At 39.8% G+C, this 15,067-nt stretch overlaps 1 protein-coding gene across 1 annotated transcript in view; it reads right to left on the minus strand.

Moving 5' to 3' along the window:
- Positions 1 to 15,067, minus strand: part of UNC5D (unc-5 homolog D (C. elegans)) — an 890,335-nt gene that overhangs the window by 373,565 nt on the left and 501,703 nt on the right. The window contains exon 2 of the mRNA XM_006859970.1: positions 12,502 to 12,720. Coding sequence (XP_006860032.1) covers positions 12,502 to 12,720 — 219 coding nt within the window. The remainder of the gene's footprint in view (positions 1 to 12,501; positions 12,721 to 15,067) is intronic.

Below are 15,067 nucleotides of genomic sequence, written 5' to 3' on the forward strand. Positions count from 1 at the left end.
GAAAGACCTACAGAAAAATACAAAACAATAGAGGCAGATGGACTGTTACTAGAAGAGCAAACAAATCGCTTCCCTAGGAAACATCAAGGCAAGTGGTCGGATCCTCTCAATGCAAACCCCCTTCCAAGACTTAAGCCTCAACGGAAATACGCGCCCTAATTGGTGACCACACACATCACCAATAGGTGTAAGTGGGGTAAAGGCAGCAATGAAGCAGCAAGCTAAGCCTTACAATGTTCAGTGGGCTACTGTGGACCCAGTTGGGGACCTGGTTGGCAAGCAGTGTGAGGAGACCTGGGGACTCCTGGGCCCAGAGTCAGTGGCATGGCCACAGAGGACTAGAGTGGAGAGTGGAGCTACCAGCTGATGGGAAGAGAGGGCATGTGCACAAGAACACCCACACTTGCAGATGGCACCCACATGACCTGGACCGGATGACTGGATGATCAGAGCTCAACCAGGAGAAGAAAGAAGAGGGAAAAAAAAAAGATTGAGCTGACACAATCTGATGAACTTTACCTATACCTACGAATGCAGTGACTCAAAAGAAGCAACAAATCCTTACAGCAAGAAACATTCCCACCCCCTCCACACACAGAGTAGACAGAGATGGGAAACTTGGACATTGGATACCCAAATGGGGAGTGGGGGACTACAAAGGCAAGAAGTGACTGGCTTATAAGCTTTCAAGAGGGAACCTAGAGCTAGGGGGCATGGAGAAAGGCAGAATCACCAGTGAGTACTATTCAATCTGTCTAGGCGGAGCTGATGAAATGAAATACAGATGGGTAACTCGCAATACAGTAGTGAATAATGGTTATCAGGACTGATTATGAGGGTTAGAAATGCAAAGGTAGACATTTTGTAGCAAGGAAGGGAGTGATTATTTCTACAGTCTAGGAGCAGAGGTCTCTAGGACCACCAACAGAGAAGAGCTGAGAGCGGGACCCTATCTAGAGAAGCAGAGATGCCTGAGATGGAGACAGAGATGATGACGTGGAGTGATGAAGCGGCTGGGGACTTTGGATCCAGAGAGGGAGAGGGACTGGAGGCCAAAGACTGAGGGAGGAGGGGCAAGTGTAGGGAGCGGGTTTCTAGTATATACCCTTTGGTCAGTAGATGATGCATGGAGGGGATTGGAACCATGGCAATGAAATGATATAGGATGGAATGAATGCAAAACTAAAGTTCTCTCATGTAAACTATCATATAACTCACAATAAAACATTAAAAAAAAGCATCCGTTTTAAAGTTTACCTTGAATGAATACAGCATTGTCCTTCTTGTTGTTATTAAATGTAGTCCAGTGAGTTCTGACCCACCATGTGACTGGTGGGCTTGAACTGACAACCTTGCAGTTAGCAGTCCATTATTTATCCTACGGTGTTACACCCTATATGATGCTAAGTCCTAGCTAATAGAACCCTGATGGAGCAGTAGGGTAAGCACTGGATTGCAAACCACAAGGTCAGCAATTCAGACTCTTTGGCTGCTCCAAAGGAGAAAGATGAGGCTTTCAGTTCCCATAAAGATTTTCAGGCTCAGAAACCCTATAAGTGATCACTATGAGTTGGAATCAACTCAAAATGTCAGTGAGTTTGCTTTTAATCTTTGAGGTCCTGGCAAAGCATGTCATTTGTATTAGGTTATATATAACAATTCTATGTACTAGAGATATTATTGCTATTTGGCACATGGAGAAACTAAGGTGGAAAGAAGCTAAGCAACACTTATACCCCAAAAGAGTTGGTAAATAGAGAGGCAGATTTCAAACGTATAACCAATATCCATGCTCCAAACCATTAGTCTGGAGTCCTGGGGTGCTGCTGTAAGATAAGCACTGGACTGCTAATTACCCACCAGCCACTTCTCAGAAACCCTATGCAGGGTCACTATGAGCTGGAACCAACACAACGGAACCTGAAAGCTACTATTACAACAAGCCTAGTCTCAGTTTTTTTCATTTCTTTCTTTTTTAGATACTTATGATTCCTATTTCAGATAAATATACACTGTAAGGCACCACAGAATAAGCATTTAACCTCAGGGTCGGTTTGAACTGCAAGGTCAGTGGTTTGAACTCATCAGCTATTTCTCAGAAACCCTATACGGGGTCGTTATGAGTCAGAACCCACTCAACGACACTTAACAACAGCAACACGCATGTTATATAACCGGAAGCCATTGCCAAAGTTCTAACACACTGTTCAAGAATTTGAGGCATAGGACAAAATCTCTAGTCAATAACAGGAATTTTTGTTAAAGTACATAAAGCGATTAGCCATTTTCTATGTCTGCTAAAGATGAAGCATTAGTATATGGCTCTATATTTTTATAGGAAAGATTAAATTAGATACAAGAGAACTTCTTACCCTGCCACAGGATATATGGGGAATTCTTATTAGGTTCCTGAAAACGTATAGAGAATATGTCAGTCCTGTCTGAAAGGCAGAGTGCTGAACAAGATGAACTCCAAAGTGGGGTGGGAGATGCTTCTATAAAAGTGAGTTTTAAACCTACAAACTGTCAATGGAACACTTGAGAGATTGATTATTTCTACGTTATGTAGTCTAAAATATATGCTTCCCAAATGTACTTTGGTGATTTGTGGATCATTGAAGGTAACTTCAAATTAATGACTTTCTGGAAGATACTTTACTCAAATCCCCATCACCAGCCGAGAAAAGTTCTTAGACACAAACTTTAAAGATTTAATACATTTTTATTTCTACTCATCTCCTTTTCCTAAAACAATCCATTAACCTCTTATCCCCAGAGAGTGTCTCCAGTTGTTTTAAAAAGGAAATCACACACAATGAAATCCCTGAAATGATATTCTTTAAGAAGAAAAATATTAGTTTACCGGAGTTGAGACTTTTCCCATAACACACTGGAATACACATTATTTCACTCATTAGAGTTCAATATCTCAGAGGCAGAATAAGATAAAAGCCACGGAGCATTGTTAAGGGAACTCCTGTTTTTATTGAACAATAAAGAAGTGGTTTTGCTTATTGATAACTCAATTTCCCACAGGCAATATTGTCTTGATTGCCAAGATGTGTTTTGTTTATTGTTATTGCTATTGGGGTACTTGTGTGTATGTGTCTGCATGTTATATTGAAACTCTTAATTTCTATGTTACTGAATTCTTCACCCTTTTTTCAGGGGCATGAATCCTGGGTTGGGAGTACCTCTTAACTCTAAGCTTCCAGATGTTAACACAGGAAGAACACGAGAAAGAAGAGTTCCCATATTTCCAAATGAAATGAGGCAGAACAAATGAAAGAAGATCCCTTGGCTTGTGCAGAGAACTGAAAGTGTACATTACTAAGAGGTATAGCCATGTCTGTGAAAACACAGTAATTCATGTCAAATAAATTGTACTTTTTGCAGGAAAGAACTCTGGCTCTGGGTTTTCCAAGCTAAATTGCATGAAAACACAAGATCCTTTTTCTTCGTATTTGAACTGTTAGATGACGGGGCCAAATTACCAAAAAGACCAAAGGCAGTTTGCAGCCTTTAACAACTGAAAGGACTTATTGCTTCCAGTTTGGAACTACAAAAGATTCTGTGTCTACTCCAAGCTCTTCTAGGTCCTATAATTTCTTGTTATTTCTCTGAAGAAAGAAAACCTGTAAAAAGAACATACACATTTTAAATTTAAAAAAATTTTAATTTAAAAGATGTAAAAAGGATATAAAAATTATTTGGGATTTCAGATATTTGTCCAAATATCTATAAGGTGCCACTTCCAAAAGGAGTTAGAAAAAAGTGGACACTTTGCTCTCTGGTCAGAGGTGGTACTACTGTCCTTGGCTTCACAGTGTCATTCACTCCTCCTGGATTTGGAGGAATTAGTTTACAGACCTAATCAAAAGCCATTAAGTCTGTAAAGGTAGTCAAATCTTGCTCTCCGGCTCTGCACTGAAGAACCCAAGGGAGGTAATGCATCTATTTTTCAATAACTTAGGCCATTTTGTTTCCAACCTTAATTGCACTTATGTATTGGTTTGGGGTATAATATCTCCACTCATCTTGTTCCAGTTTCCACTATTCCACTATTAATACAGAGCTTAGGAAACATAATTGCAATGTGTGGTAGACAGCAATTTTCATTAACTACACAGAAGAAAACTGTTGAGGAAGAGACATTTATTTTCTATTGATTCAATCACAATAACTTGGAAGAAAAGGTTGCGCTTATTAAATTCTTTTCAAAAAGTTAACTGTTAAAATTTAAATTATTTCACAACAGCATTTTAAAAAATTGTTATATGATCTCTTCAGATTTTGTCATTTATAAATTTTTGTTCTGCCCAGTTACTTGAAATATATGACTTTTATTGGCTTTTTTTTAAAAAAGAATTGGATAGGGAAGATTTTTACATGGAAGCAGAGAACGCAATCAAGGTTACTATCTGAGGACAGGGAGTTGCCTAGCAATGCTGGAAGAAATAAAAAGGAAAGAAACAACACAACAGAATGTTTGGCATTTGTAAGAGGATGCAATGTTAAATTGGCCTGCAATACTTATCAAGAGGTCTTTAAGTGAGACTGAATGTGCTAACAGTGATACAAAAACTGACTGATGATTTTCAATGTTCTTCCTGTATTTCATTTGGAGCAGCTTGCCCAATGGGATTCTGCTATTTTGAGTTCATTACTAGGCAAAATCTAGGGCAAAGACATCGGATGATAGGACATACAGCCCCACTGAGCCAGTGGTATTTGACGTCCTTCCAGTTTGACTAATTGAGAATAAAACATACAAGATTTTCATATTCTTTCACTATTTTGCAGGCTTTGGCTGTCACAGGAAATATTTGTTCCCATGCCATCCTCTTCCAAATTTCGATCTTTCTTCTCATTTTTCACACCAACATAAGAAATTGCTATTATCTTTGATTCCATGTCTCCCAACATCAATTCTATCCATCTTCTGTATTTGGCATCATACTTGAGAGTAGAAAATCATAAAATGTCCTGACACCAACACTTAATTTACCCTCTTCTTTTTTGTTTTTTTAAGCATTTATTGTGAATTGAGTGAAGGTTTACAGACAAGATCATCAGTATTACAGTCAACTAATCAAACACTTGTTAGATCTCAATGACTGCAATCCCCTCCATGTAACAACAGTCATCCCACTCCCTGTGATTCCTATTTCCATTCCACCCTCCTTCCCATCCCTTCTCAACATTGTCCTAAGGTAAATGTTGCCCTTTTGATCTTGAATGATTGACTATTCCATAGTGAGCACAGCTTACTACTCTTGTTGTCCCCCATATATCATGAGGGTGAGTTCCTTTCCATACTTGAAGGGTGGTCAGGAGCCATAGCCTCTGGTTCCTCCAGTCCCTTTCTGACCACTAATCCTAGATTTTTTAAAAACAATTTTTTAAGTTCTGCTCTACCTTTTCTCCTATTCTATCTGGGACCTTTTTAATGTGGTCTCTTTCAGAGTGGTTGGTATTGGTTGCTAGGCACTATCTAGTTCTTCTGGTCTTAGAGTCACGATAACTGATGTTCACACACTCCATTGGTATATTGTTGTCGTTATACGCTGTAGGGACGGTTCTGACTAATAGCAACCCTGTACAGGTTTTCTGAGGATGTAAATCTTTATGGGAACAGAAAGCCTCATCTTTCTCCCATGGAACAGCTGGTAGTTTCGAACTGCTGACCATGTGGTTCGCAGCCCAGTTTGTAACCACTACACTACCAGAGCTCCCTGGTTTATTGGACTAGTTGATTTCTAGCATCTTCTATTTTTATCACTTTTCTTTCTTTTACCCACAGAGAGACCAGTAGTTGCACTTTAGATGGCCACTCATGATCTTTTAAGATATCAGATACTATTCACTAAAGTAGGATGTAGAACATTGTCATTGTGGACTACATTATACCAATTGACCATGGTGTCCCCTGAGACTAGGGTCCTGAGCTCCCAAGCTGGCCCAGTAACTCATTGACTTAAGATGCTTGATAATATCTAAGAAGTTTTCATCATTTTCCCCAAGGCATGCTCCACCACATCCAAAGGTGTGTTTGAAGTAAAAGTAAATAGCTATTTACAAATTACACTCTTTCAAACCTTTGTATCTGTGTGGATATACTCCAGCTTTGCCTCCCGTACCTTCAGCCTATGAATATGTCTATGTATCTACCCGCTGTACAGAGTTGTTCTAAAGTTGTTCTAAATACACAACACTATTTACTTCTATGCCTTTTAGCTCTTGCATAACCTCCTGTGTCTTCACTTATCTTCATCATTCTTTAGCCAGTGTCCCTCTTCTTGTGTATTGTCCTCCTCATTATGCAAGTAAAAGGAGCTCTGGTAGTGTAGTGGTTACGAGTTGGGCTGCCAACCTCAAAGTCAACAGTTTGAAACTACCAGCTGCTACACAGGACAAAGATGAGGTTTTCTGCTCCATAAAGATTTACAGCCTCGGAAACCCTATGCAGGGTTGTTATGAGTCAGAACCAAATTCATGGTACATCACTACCACCATTATCCAGGTAAACAGGTTTGTACCCTCTAGCCCGTGAAATAGTCTCCCTCTCCTCCCACCCTTGGTTACCATCAAAAAATGTTTCTTTTAGCATAAAGACATTTTCTTGAGTTTTTACAATAATGGTCTGAAGAAATATTTGTCCTTTGCGACACACAGCATAACTGCCCTTCCCATGCCCTCTTCTTTTACCTTGATGACAGTAACTCTTCTTTTCAAAATGGAAAATGCCTGCCATCCTGGGGATGTCTTCATATCTTATATTGTTATAAACTTTTGTATAGCCATGTTAGAATATACTATTGGAAAAGGGTTGGCCCTTACATATATGTATTTTAAAATATCAGGAATAAAAAGATTAATGCTCCAAAAAGTAAGTACAGGATTGCACAGTTTAGAAACTAAATACTAAACAGGTTCATGATGGAAAATCATGAGCCATGTGCTGAAACTCTTTAAAAGAAATTTTTTTCCCAGCAATCTTACTTGTCAATATTTTGATTAGGAAAGAAAGCATAAAAATCTGTTGGTAAAAATGGCTAAGACTGTCAAGGAAATATACCTTATATCTGTTGCTGGTGGTATTTCTGGTTGTCACTGAATTGATTTCAAGACATGGCAGCCCCAAGCGATACAATGGGATTACCCTCTAGAGTTTTCTTGGCTCTAATTCATAAAGAGGCAGATTACCAGATCTTTCTAGGAAGTCACTGGGCAGAATTAAACTTTGAACTGCCAACTTTTTTAGTTAGCAGTAATTTGCACTATTAGGGGTCCTTACTCTATATCTATATATTGTTGTTGGCATTAAGTACTGTCAAGTAATTTCGAATTCACAGTGACACTGTATAGTTTCCAAGGAGTGATGAGAGAGTTTTAACTGCTGACCTCATGGTTAACAATTCAGTGCTTATCCTACAGTGCCATACCAGGGCTCTGTCATCTATTATGTAGTGACACTGTGGGATAAGCATTCAGCCATAAAATAGGTTTGAAGTGCAAGATCAGCAGTTCAAACTCATCAACTGCTCCTCAGAAATCCTATATGGGGTCCTTATGAGTCAGAACTTACTAGATAGCACTTAACAACAACAATATATTCAGGTTAAAATCAGGAAAGTTGTTCACCAGGGTTGTATCCTTTCATTGTATGCATTCAATCTGTATGATGAGCAAATAATCTGAGAAACTGAATTAAATGAAGAAAAATATGGCACTAGGTTTGGATTAAGACTCATTAACAGCCTATGATATGTAGATGATAAAATTTTGCTTGCTAAAAGCAAAGTGGACTTACAAAGCTTAGTGATGAAAGTCAAATACTGCAACAGCCTACAGTATGGATTGCACCTCAATGCAAAAATAAAGAAAATAAATTCTTCTCAACTGGACCAATAAACAGTATCATGATAAAAGGAGGAAAGATTGAAGTTGTCAAAGACTTCCTTTTGCTTGGATCCACAATCAGTCGTATGGAAGCAGCAGTCCAAAAAGCAATGAATTGCATTAGACAAATCTGCACAAGACCTCTTCAAAGTGTTCAGAACAAAGGTATCAGTTTGAGACTAAGGTGCACCTGATCCAAGCCATGGTATTGTCAACCATATAATATGCATGTTAAAATTGGATAATGAATAGAAAGACTGTAGAAGAATTGATGCATTTGAATTATGGTATTAGAGAAGAATACCAAAAGTGTTATGGACCGCCAGAAGATCTGTGTTGGGAAAAGTACAGACAGATTGCACCTTAGAAGCCAGGATTGTGAGATTTTATCTCTCATACTTGATGCACATTATCAGGAGGTGGTGGTTGTTATGTGCCTTGGAGTCGGTCCCGACTCATAGCAATGCTGCATAGGGTTTCCAAAGCTGTAAATCTTTATGGGAGCAGAAAGCCTCATCTTTCTCCCATGGAACTGCTAGTAGTTTTGAACTGCTGACCTTGAGATTAGCAACCCGATTCATAACCACTATGCTACACCAGTCCCTAAAAAAGGATTTCAAGCTTGATAAAGTATGTTGTTGGTGTCAGGTGCCATCGAGTCGGAACCAATTCATAGCAACCCCATGCACAACAGAACAAAACAATGTCCGATCCTGGGCCAACCTCACTACCGCTGCCATACTTGACGCCATCAATGATGCCACCTGGCTGATCCATCTTGTTGGGGGTCTTCCTCTCTTTCTCTGACCCTCCATCTTACCCAGCATGACATCCTTCTCTAGAGACTGTTCCCTCTTGACAACATGTCCAAAGTATGAGAGACAAAGTTTAGCCATTTTGGCCTCCAAGGAACACTCTGGCTGCACCTCTTCCAAAACAGATCTATTTGTTCTTTTGGCAGTCCATGGCACTTTTAGTATTCTCATCCAACACCACAATTCAAAGGCATCAATTCTTCTATGATCTTCCTTATTCACTGTCCAGCTTTCGCATCCATATGAGGTTATTGAAAATACCATGGCTTGGGTCAGGCACACCTTAGACCTCAAGCTAACATCCTTGCTCTTCAACACTTTAAAAAGTTCCTGTGCAGCAGATTTGTCTAACGCAACATGTCGTCTGATCTCTTGACTGCTTCTTCCAAGAGTGTTGATAGTTGATCCAAGAAGAATGAAGTCCTTGACAACTTTAATCTTTTCTCCGTTGATAAGAATGTTGTTTATTGGTCCAGTGGTGAGGATTTTTGTTTTCTTGACATTAAGATGCAATCCATACCGAAGGCTGTGTTCTTTGATCTTCATCAGTAAATGTTTCAAGTCCGCTTCACTTTCAGCAAGCAAGGTTGTATCATCTGCATATCGCAGGTTGTTACTGAGTCTTCCTCCAATCCTGACGCCACGTTTTTCTTCATAGAACCCAGCTTCTCGTATTTTTGTTCAGCATACAGGTTGAATAAGTATGGTGAAAGAACACAACTTTGTCACACACCTTTCCCAATTTTAAAACATTCAGTGTTCCCATGCTCTGTTTGAACAATTGCTTCTTGATCCAGGTACAGATTCCTCAGAAGTACAATTAAGGGTTCTGGAACACTCATACTTCGCAACGTTGTCCATAGCTTGTCATGATCCACACAATTGAAAGCCTTTGTGTAGTCAATAAAGCACAGGTAAACATCTTTCTGATATTCTCTGCTTTCAGCCAAGGTCCATCGGATATCAGCAATGATATCTCTTGTTCCACGGCCTCTTGGTAAAGTATAGGGTCAGCAAAGACAGGAAGAACCTCAATGATGGACTGACACAGTGGCAACAGCAATGGGCTCAAGTGTAACATCAATTGTGAGGATGGCGCTGAACCGTGCAGTGTTTTGCTTTGTTGTACATAGAGATGCTATGAGTTGGAACTGACTTGATGGAATCTAACAACAAAGTACATACTGATTGCAATCTAAATCTGAGTTTTAGAAATTACTATGCCATTAACTAGTTACAGTTCATTTTTAAAGTAGGGGTGTAAACTAGTCACTAAGATCCCTTTAAACTCTCACATTCGAACTCAATCTTTACCATGTTTTTTTTGGAAATTGAAGAACGGTATCTTTAACCAAAAATTTGTTTTTTAAATATTCCCTTTCATACCTGATCCAGTCTGAAATGTATAGGGAATTGTGATAGGGTTTTAGGTCATCCTCTACCTTTTGAAGCTATGGGTTTATACTGCATCCACAAATTAGCTCAGAACTGTATAATGGCTGCACTGTTTCTATATACAATGTTTAGTTCTTTGTCTTCGTCTTCACTGATTTGTAGACAAAGGTGGACTACTACATGAAGACCTTTTGAAACGTTTTTTTTTTCTTTTGCATTTAGATCACAAACTTCTTGGCTATGTCTTTGCTGAACAATGAGGCTTACATTCCTGACTTGTAAAGAGACGTATCTCCATATTCCTTTCATTTCATATGGCCTATTCACTCTTGGGAATCCTGGTGTGGCATTGTGGGTTAATGCGCCAGACTGCAAAGCCATTTGAACTGCATGGTCGGCAGTTCAAGGTCACCAGCTGCTCCTCAGAAACCCTATACAGGGTCACTATGGGTCGGAACCAACTTGACGGCACTTCACAACAACAACAATTCTCTCTTGACAGCTCATCCATCTGCATGGCTTAATTTTTTTTTTTTTTTTTTTTACTAATAATTACCAAATTTACTTTCCTATCTCTGAATTCTAGAAAATTTCAGACCTACATATCTTTGTTAAATCCCATAAGCAATTTGTTGAGAAAATAGTCAATTGTGCAGTCTCTGACCCTCACCGAGACGCCTAATCAGTCCTTGGTCCTGGGACATTATCTGATAATGGAGGCTGAAAACAGCCTCCCATTGTCCTAGTTTCTTTTTCCTTTTAGGGAAACTCCTTTTCTACTCTGTTTATTGCTTATGCTTGAGTATCACATAGTACCTGACCTACCTCACTGCTATATGGTTCCTGACAGGATGGGATGAAGGTCCTTCTTCTGTAACATAAAACAAGTGCATGCAAACCATCATCCCTACATCAGCTGTTGTGTGGAATGACACACTGGGTACTCAGAACTGACACCACTATCGAAGATGATTGTGTTAGTAAGATGTTGCTCTATCCAAGGTCCACATGTAAGTCATATCTTTCTTGGTTACCTCAGATCTTGATTCAACATTTTGGCACAGCAAACAGGGTAAATAAAGTTCAAATTCAACTTCTCTGATAAATAATGTCAGATTATTCTCTTTAATTTAACTGTTTATAATAATTGCATCCCCATTCATTTAATATCTCAGTAAATTTCTATTCCAACTTGTATGTCATGCATTCAACTAGCTGCTCTGTCTTACTTATTACAACACTTCTTATATTAGGTTATTGCTGTTGTTGTCGTGTGCTGTAGAGTCAGCTCCAACTCATAGCAACCCTGTACAGAGTTTCTGAGAGCAGATGGTGGGTTTGAACTACCAACATTTCAGTTACCAGTACAGTGCTTATCCTACATTAGCACACTTGTTGTTGTTGTTAAGTGCTGTCCAGTTGCACACTAGGGCTCCTTATATCAAGCATCTAGTCTTATTTCTATGGGGATCATTGTAAAGCAGATCTCATTCTATCTCACCTGATTCTCTAGCATTGCCCTAACTTCCTCATTCTTTTTTACCTTTACCTCATTCTTCCTTACCATTCCATCCATCAATAAGACTGACTGACACAGAGGATGCAACAATGGGCTCGAACGTAAAATGATTGTGAGGATGGTACAAGGCTGAGCGATGTACAAGGCTGAACAGTGTTTCATTCAGTTGTAAATAAGGCTGCTATTAGTCTGAATCAACTTGACTGCATCTAATAGCAACATTTGAAAGGTATTTCACTACCACCACCCAAATATCCATAAACTTTATTAAGAACTCCTTACTCTTCCATTTATGAACTTATGCTACTAATTGAAATAATTTCACCAGCTATCTGCTTTAACTCTCCCACATTAATGTTATATTTCCACTATTTGGGAATGTGTTTTCTTTGTTATGTTAATGAGACAGGATTTGTGTAGGGTACATTTTGAGTAAATCTCTTTTGAGCTATAAAAGAGACTAAAGACGCAAGTAGAGAAGAGAAGGAGTAATAAAGATGCCAAGGCAGTACATGGAGATCTCTAAGCAACCAGGAAGCAGAAACTGAAGAGAAAAGAACCTTCCTCCAACACTGACAGAGAGAAAGCCTTCGCCTAGATCCAGTACTCTGAATTCCAATTCCGAGCCTCCTAAACGGTGAGAAGATAAATGTCTCTTTGTTAAAGCCACTCATATGTAAGATTTCTGTTATGGCGCTGTGCTCTGTGCTGTTCAGTCAGTTCTGACTCATATAAACCCTGAATAGTGTTTCTGAGGCTGTAATCTTTACAGGAGTAGAAAGCTTCATCTTTCTCCCATGGTGTGGCTGGCAGCCCAATTCATAATTCACTACGCACTACTGCACTAAATAACTAAGACAGCCCTCTTACCTGAACTCTCATCCAGACTTTCCTCAGAAACATGCTCATTTTGATGGACCCATTCGCCATTGCATTTGAAGAAGATCTGCATGGCTGGCCTTGCTTTGCACCTCAGAGCAATGGGGTTGCTCTTAATTATATAAGCATCATCTGGCTCCTCTATGAAATGAGGCAGTGTCCCAGGAGCTGATGGGATGGATTCGGGAAGGACTTCACCATTGTTGGTTCCTGCAAAATTGAAGAAGATAGCCGAGTATCAGAACACAGCCTACATTGGCAGCACATAAAGGTCAACCTACACACCCTCTAAGAATTGGTACCTCTGCTACAAAGCCTCCTTTAACTCTTTAAAAGCAATGCTATTATTATGAGGACTAAGGTGTGTATGGCCCAAGCCATGGTATTTTTAATTGCCTCATATGCATGAGAAAGCTAAACAATAACTAAGGAAGACTGATGAGGAATTGATGCATATGAATTACAGTACTGGTGAAGAATATTGAGTGACAGAAGAATAAACAAATCTGTTTGGTAAAAAATACAGTCAGAAAGCTCCTTTGAAATGAAGATGGCAAGATTCTGTCTCATATACTTTGGGCATGTTTTCAGGAGAAACTAATCCCTGGAGAAGGACACCCTGCTTTGTAAAGCAGAGGGTCAGTGAAAAAGAGGAAGGCCTTCTACAAGAAGAACTGACACAGAGGCTGGAATAATGGGATCAACATAGTAAAAACCATGAAGATGGTGAGGGAGCCTGCAGCATTTAGTTTTATTGCAAATGGGGTCACTATGAGTGTGAACTAACTTGATGGCAGCTAACAACAAAAATAACAGCTCGGCACACCTCCAGTGTTATTGTTGTTGTTGTTAGGTGCCATCGAATCAATACCAACCCATAGTGACCTTATGCACAGCAGAATGAAACACTGCCCGATCCTGGGCCCACCTCACTATTGTTGCCACGTTCGACTCCATCGATGCTGACACTTGGCCAATCCATCTCATTGGGGGTCTACCTCTCTTCCTCTGACCCTCCACCTTACCAAACATGATATCCTTCTCCAGAGACTGCTCCCTCCTGACAATATGTCCAAAGTATGAGAGACAAAATTTGGTCATCTTGGCCTCCAAGGAGCACTCTGGCTGCATTTCTTCCAAAACAGATCTATTGGTTCTTTTGGCAGCTCATGGCACTCTCAATATTCTCCTCCAGCACCACACTCAAAGATATCAATTCTTCTATGGTCTTCCTTATTCACTGTCCAGCTTTTGCATGCATATGAGGTTATTAAAAATACCATGGCTTGGGTCAGGCGTACCTTAGTCTTCAAGCTGACATCTTTGCTCTTCAACACTTTAAAAACCAGTGTTATTAGAGAAGTAAAAATTACAAGGGAACTTTCTAACTGCAATTTTCAATCTGACTGCCTTTGCTGAGAGACCTGGAATTAAATATCTATGTAGTAAAGGGCTAATCTCAAGATTTACTCTTGCTACCAGTGAGTGCTCCAACCTGCTTTGAAACTTGGAAAACTGGTGGGTTTTAGAGTTTGCTCTCTCAAAAAATGTTTGCCAATGATGGTAGTGTTGATAATGGGTGTTCACTTTTAGGACAACTCCATAAAATTCCATATTATCCTCTTTCTTTACCAATGACAGCTTGGAGATTACCTGGTATTCTTGGATAGGGTTTCCTCTAATGTCTCACAAACATACTACATCATCTAAGAAATGTGAGTTTGCTCTGTCTACTTTGTGTATATCTCTGCCCTCCAACAACCCCTTGCTCCCATGTACTATGAATTTATGCTAATAAAGCTGAGAATAATCAAATCATTAAAATAGCTATAAGCATGTACTTTAGGGCCTATAATCATATCTAGTGCAAAAGATAGATATGATTCTCCCCAACTTTTAGAACTCAGCAAAGAAAAGTAAAATAAAAAGGGAACAATGCATGGACCAAGACTTTGCTTCTCTGCCTTGTCACTACTTTTAACAAGTCTTAAAGCCAGAATACACAAAATCAAGAGCACTACCATTTGACTAAGGAGCTCTGGTAGCGTAGTGGTTATGAATCGGGCTGCGAACCGTAAGGTCAGCAGTTCGAAACTACCAGCGGTTCCGCGGGAGAAAGATGAGGCGTTCTGCTCCCGTAAAGATTAACAGCCTCGGAAACCCTGTGCAGGGTCGCTATGAGTAGGAACCGACTCCACGGCACATAACAACCATTTGACTGGGAGTCCTGGTGTGGCGCTGTGGGTTAATGCGCCAGATTGCAAAGCCGTTTGAACTGCAAGGTTGGCAGTTCAAGCTCACCAGCTGCTCCTTGGAAACCCTATACAGGGTCTCTATGGGCCAGAACTGACTCATCTGCACTTCACAATAACAACCATGTGACTGCTGAGCAATACGGAGATGACTAAGATGTGTGATATCTTGTACTGCCCTAAGGCCACTTCAGCGAAAGAATGAAGAAAGCGAGAATGTCAATAACATCAAAAGTGCTATTTCCATTGGGATCAAGTCAGTCTTTAGGTCTAAACTGGAGAAAGGGAAGTTCCTGGGTAGTACA

Source organism: Chrysochloris asiatica, unplaced genomic scaffold (assembly GCF_000296735.1).
Source record: "Chrysochloris asiatica unplaced genomic scaffold, ChrAsi1.0 scaffold00035, whole genome shotgun sequence".
Taxonomy (NCBI): Eukaryota; Metazoa; Chordata; class Mammalia; order Afrosoricida; family Chrysochloridae; genus Chrysochloris; species Chrysochloris asiatica.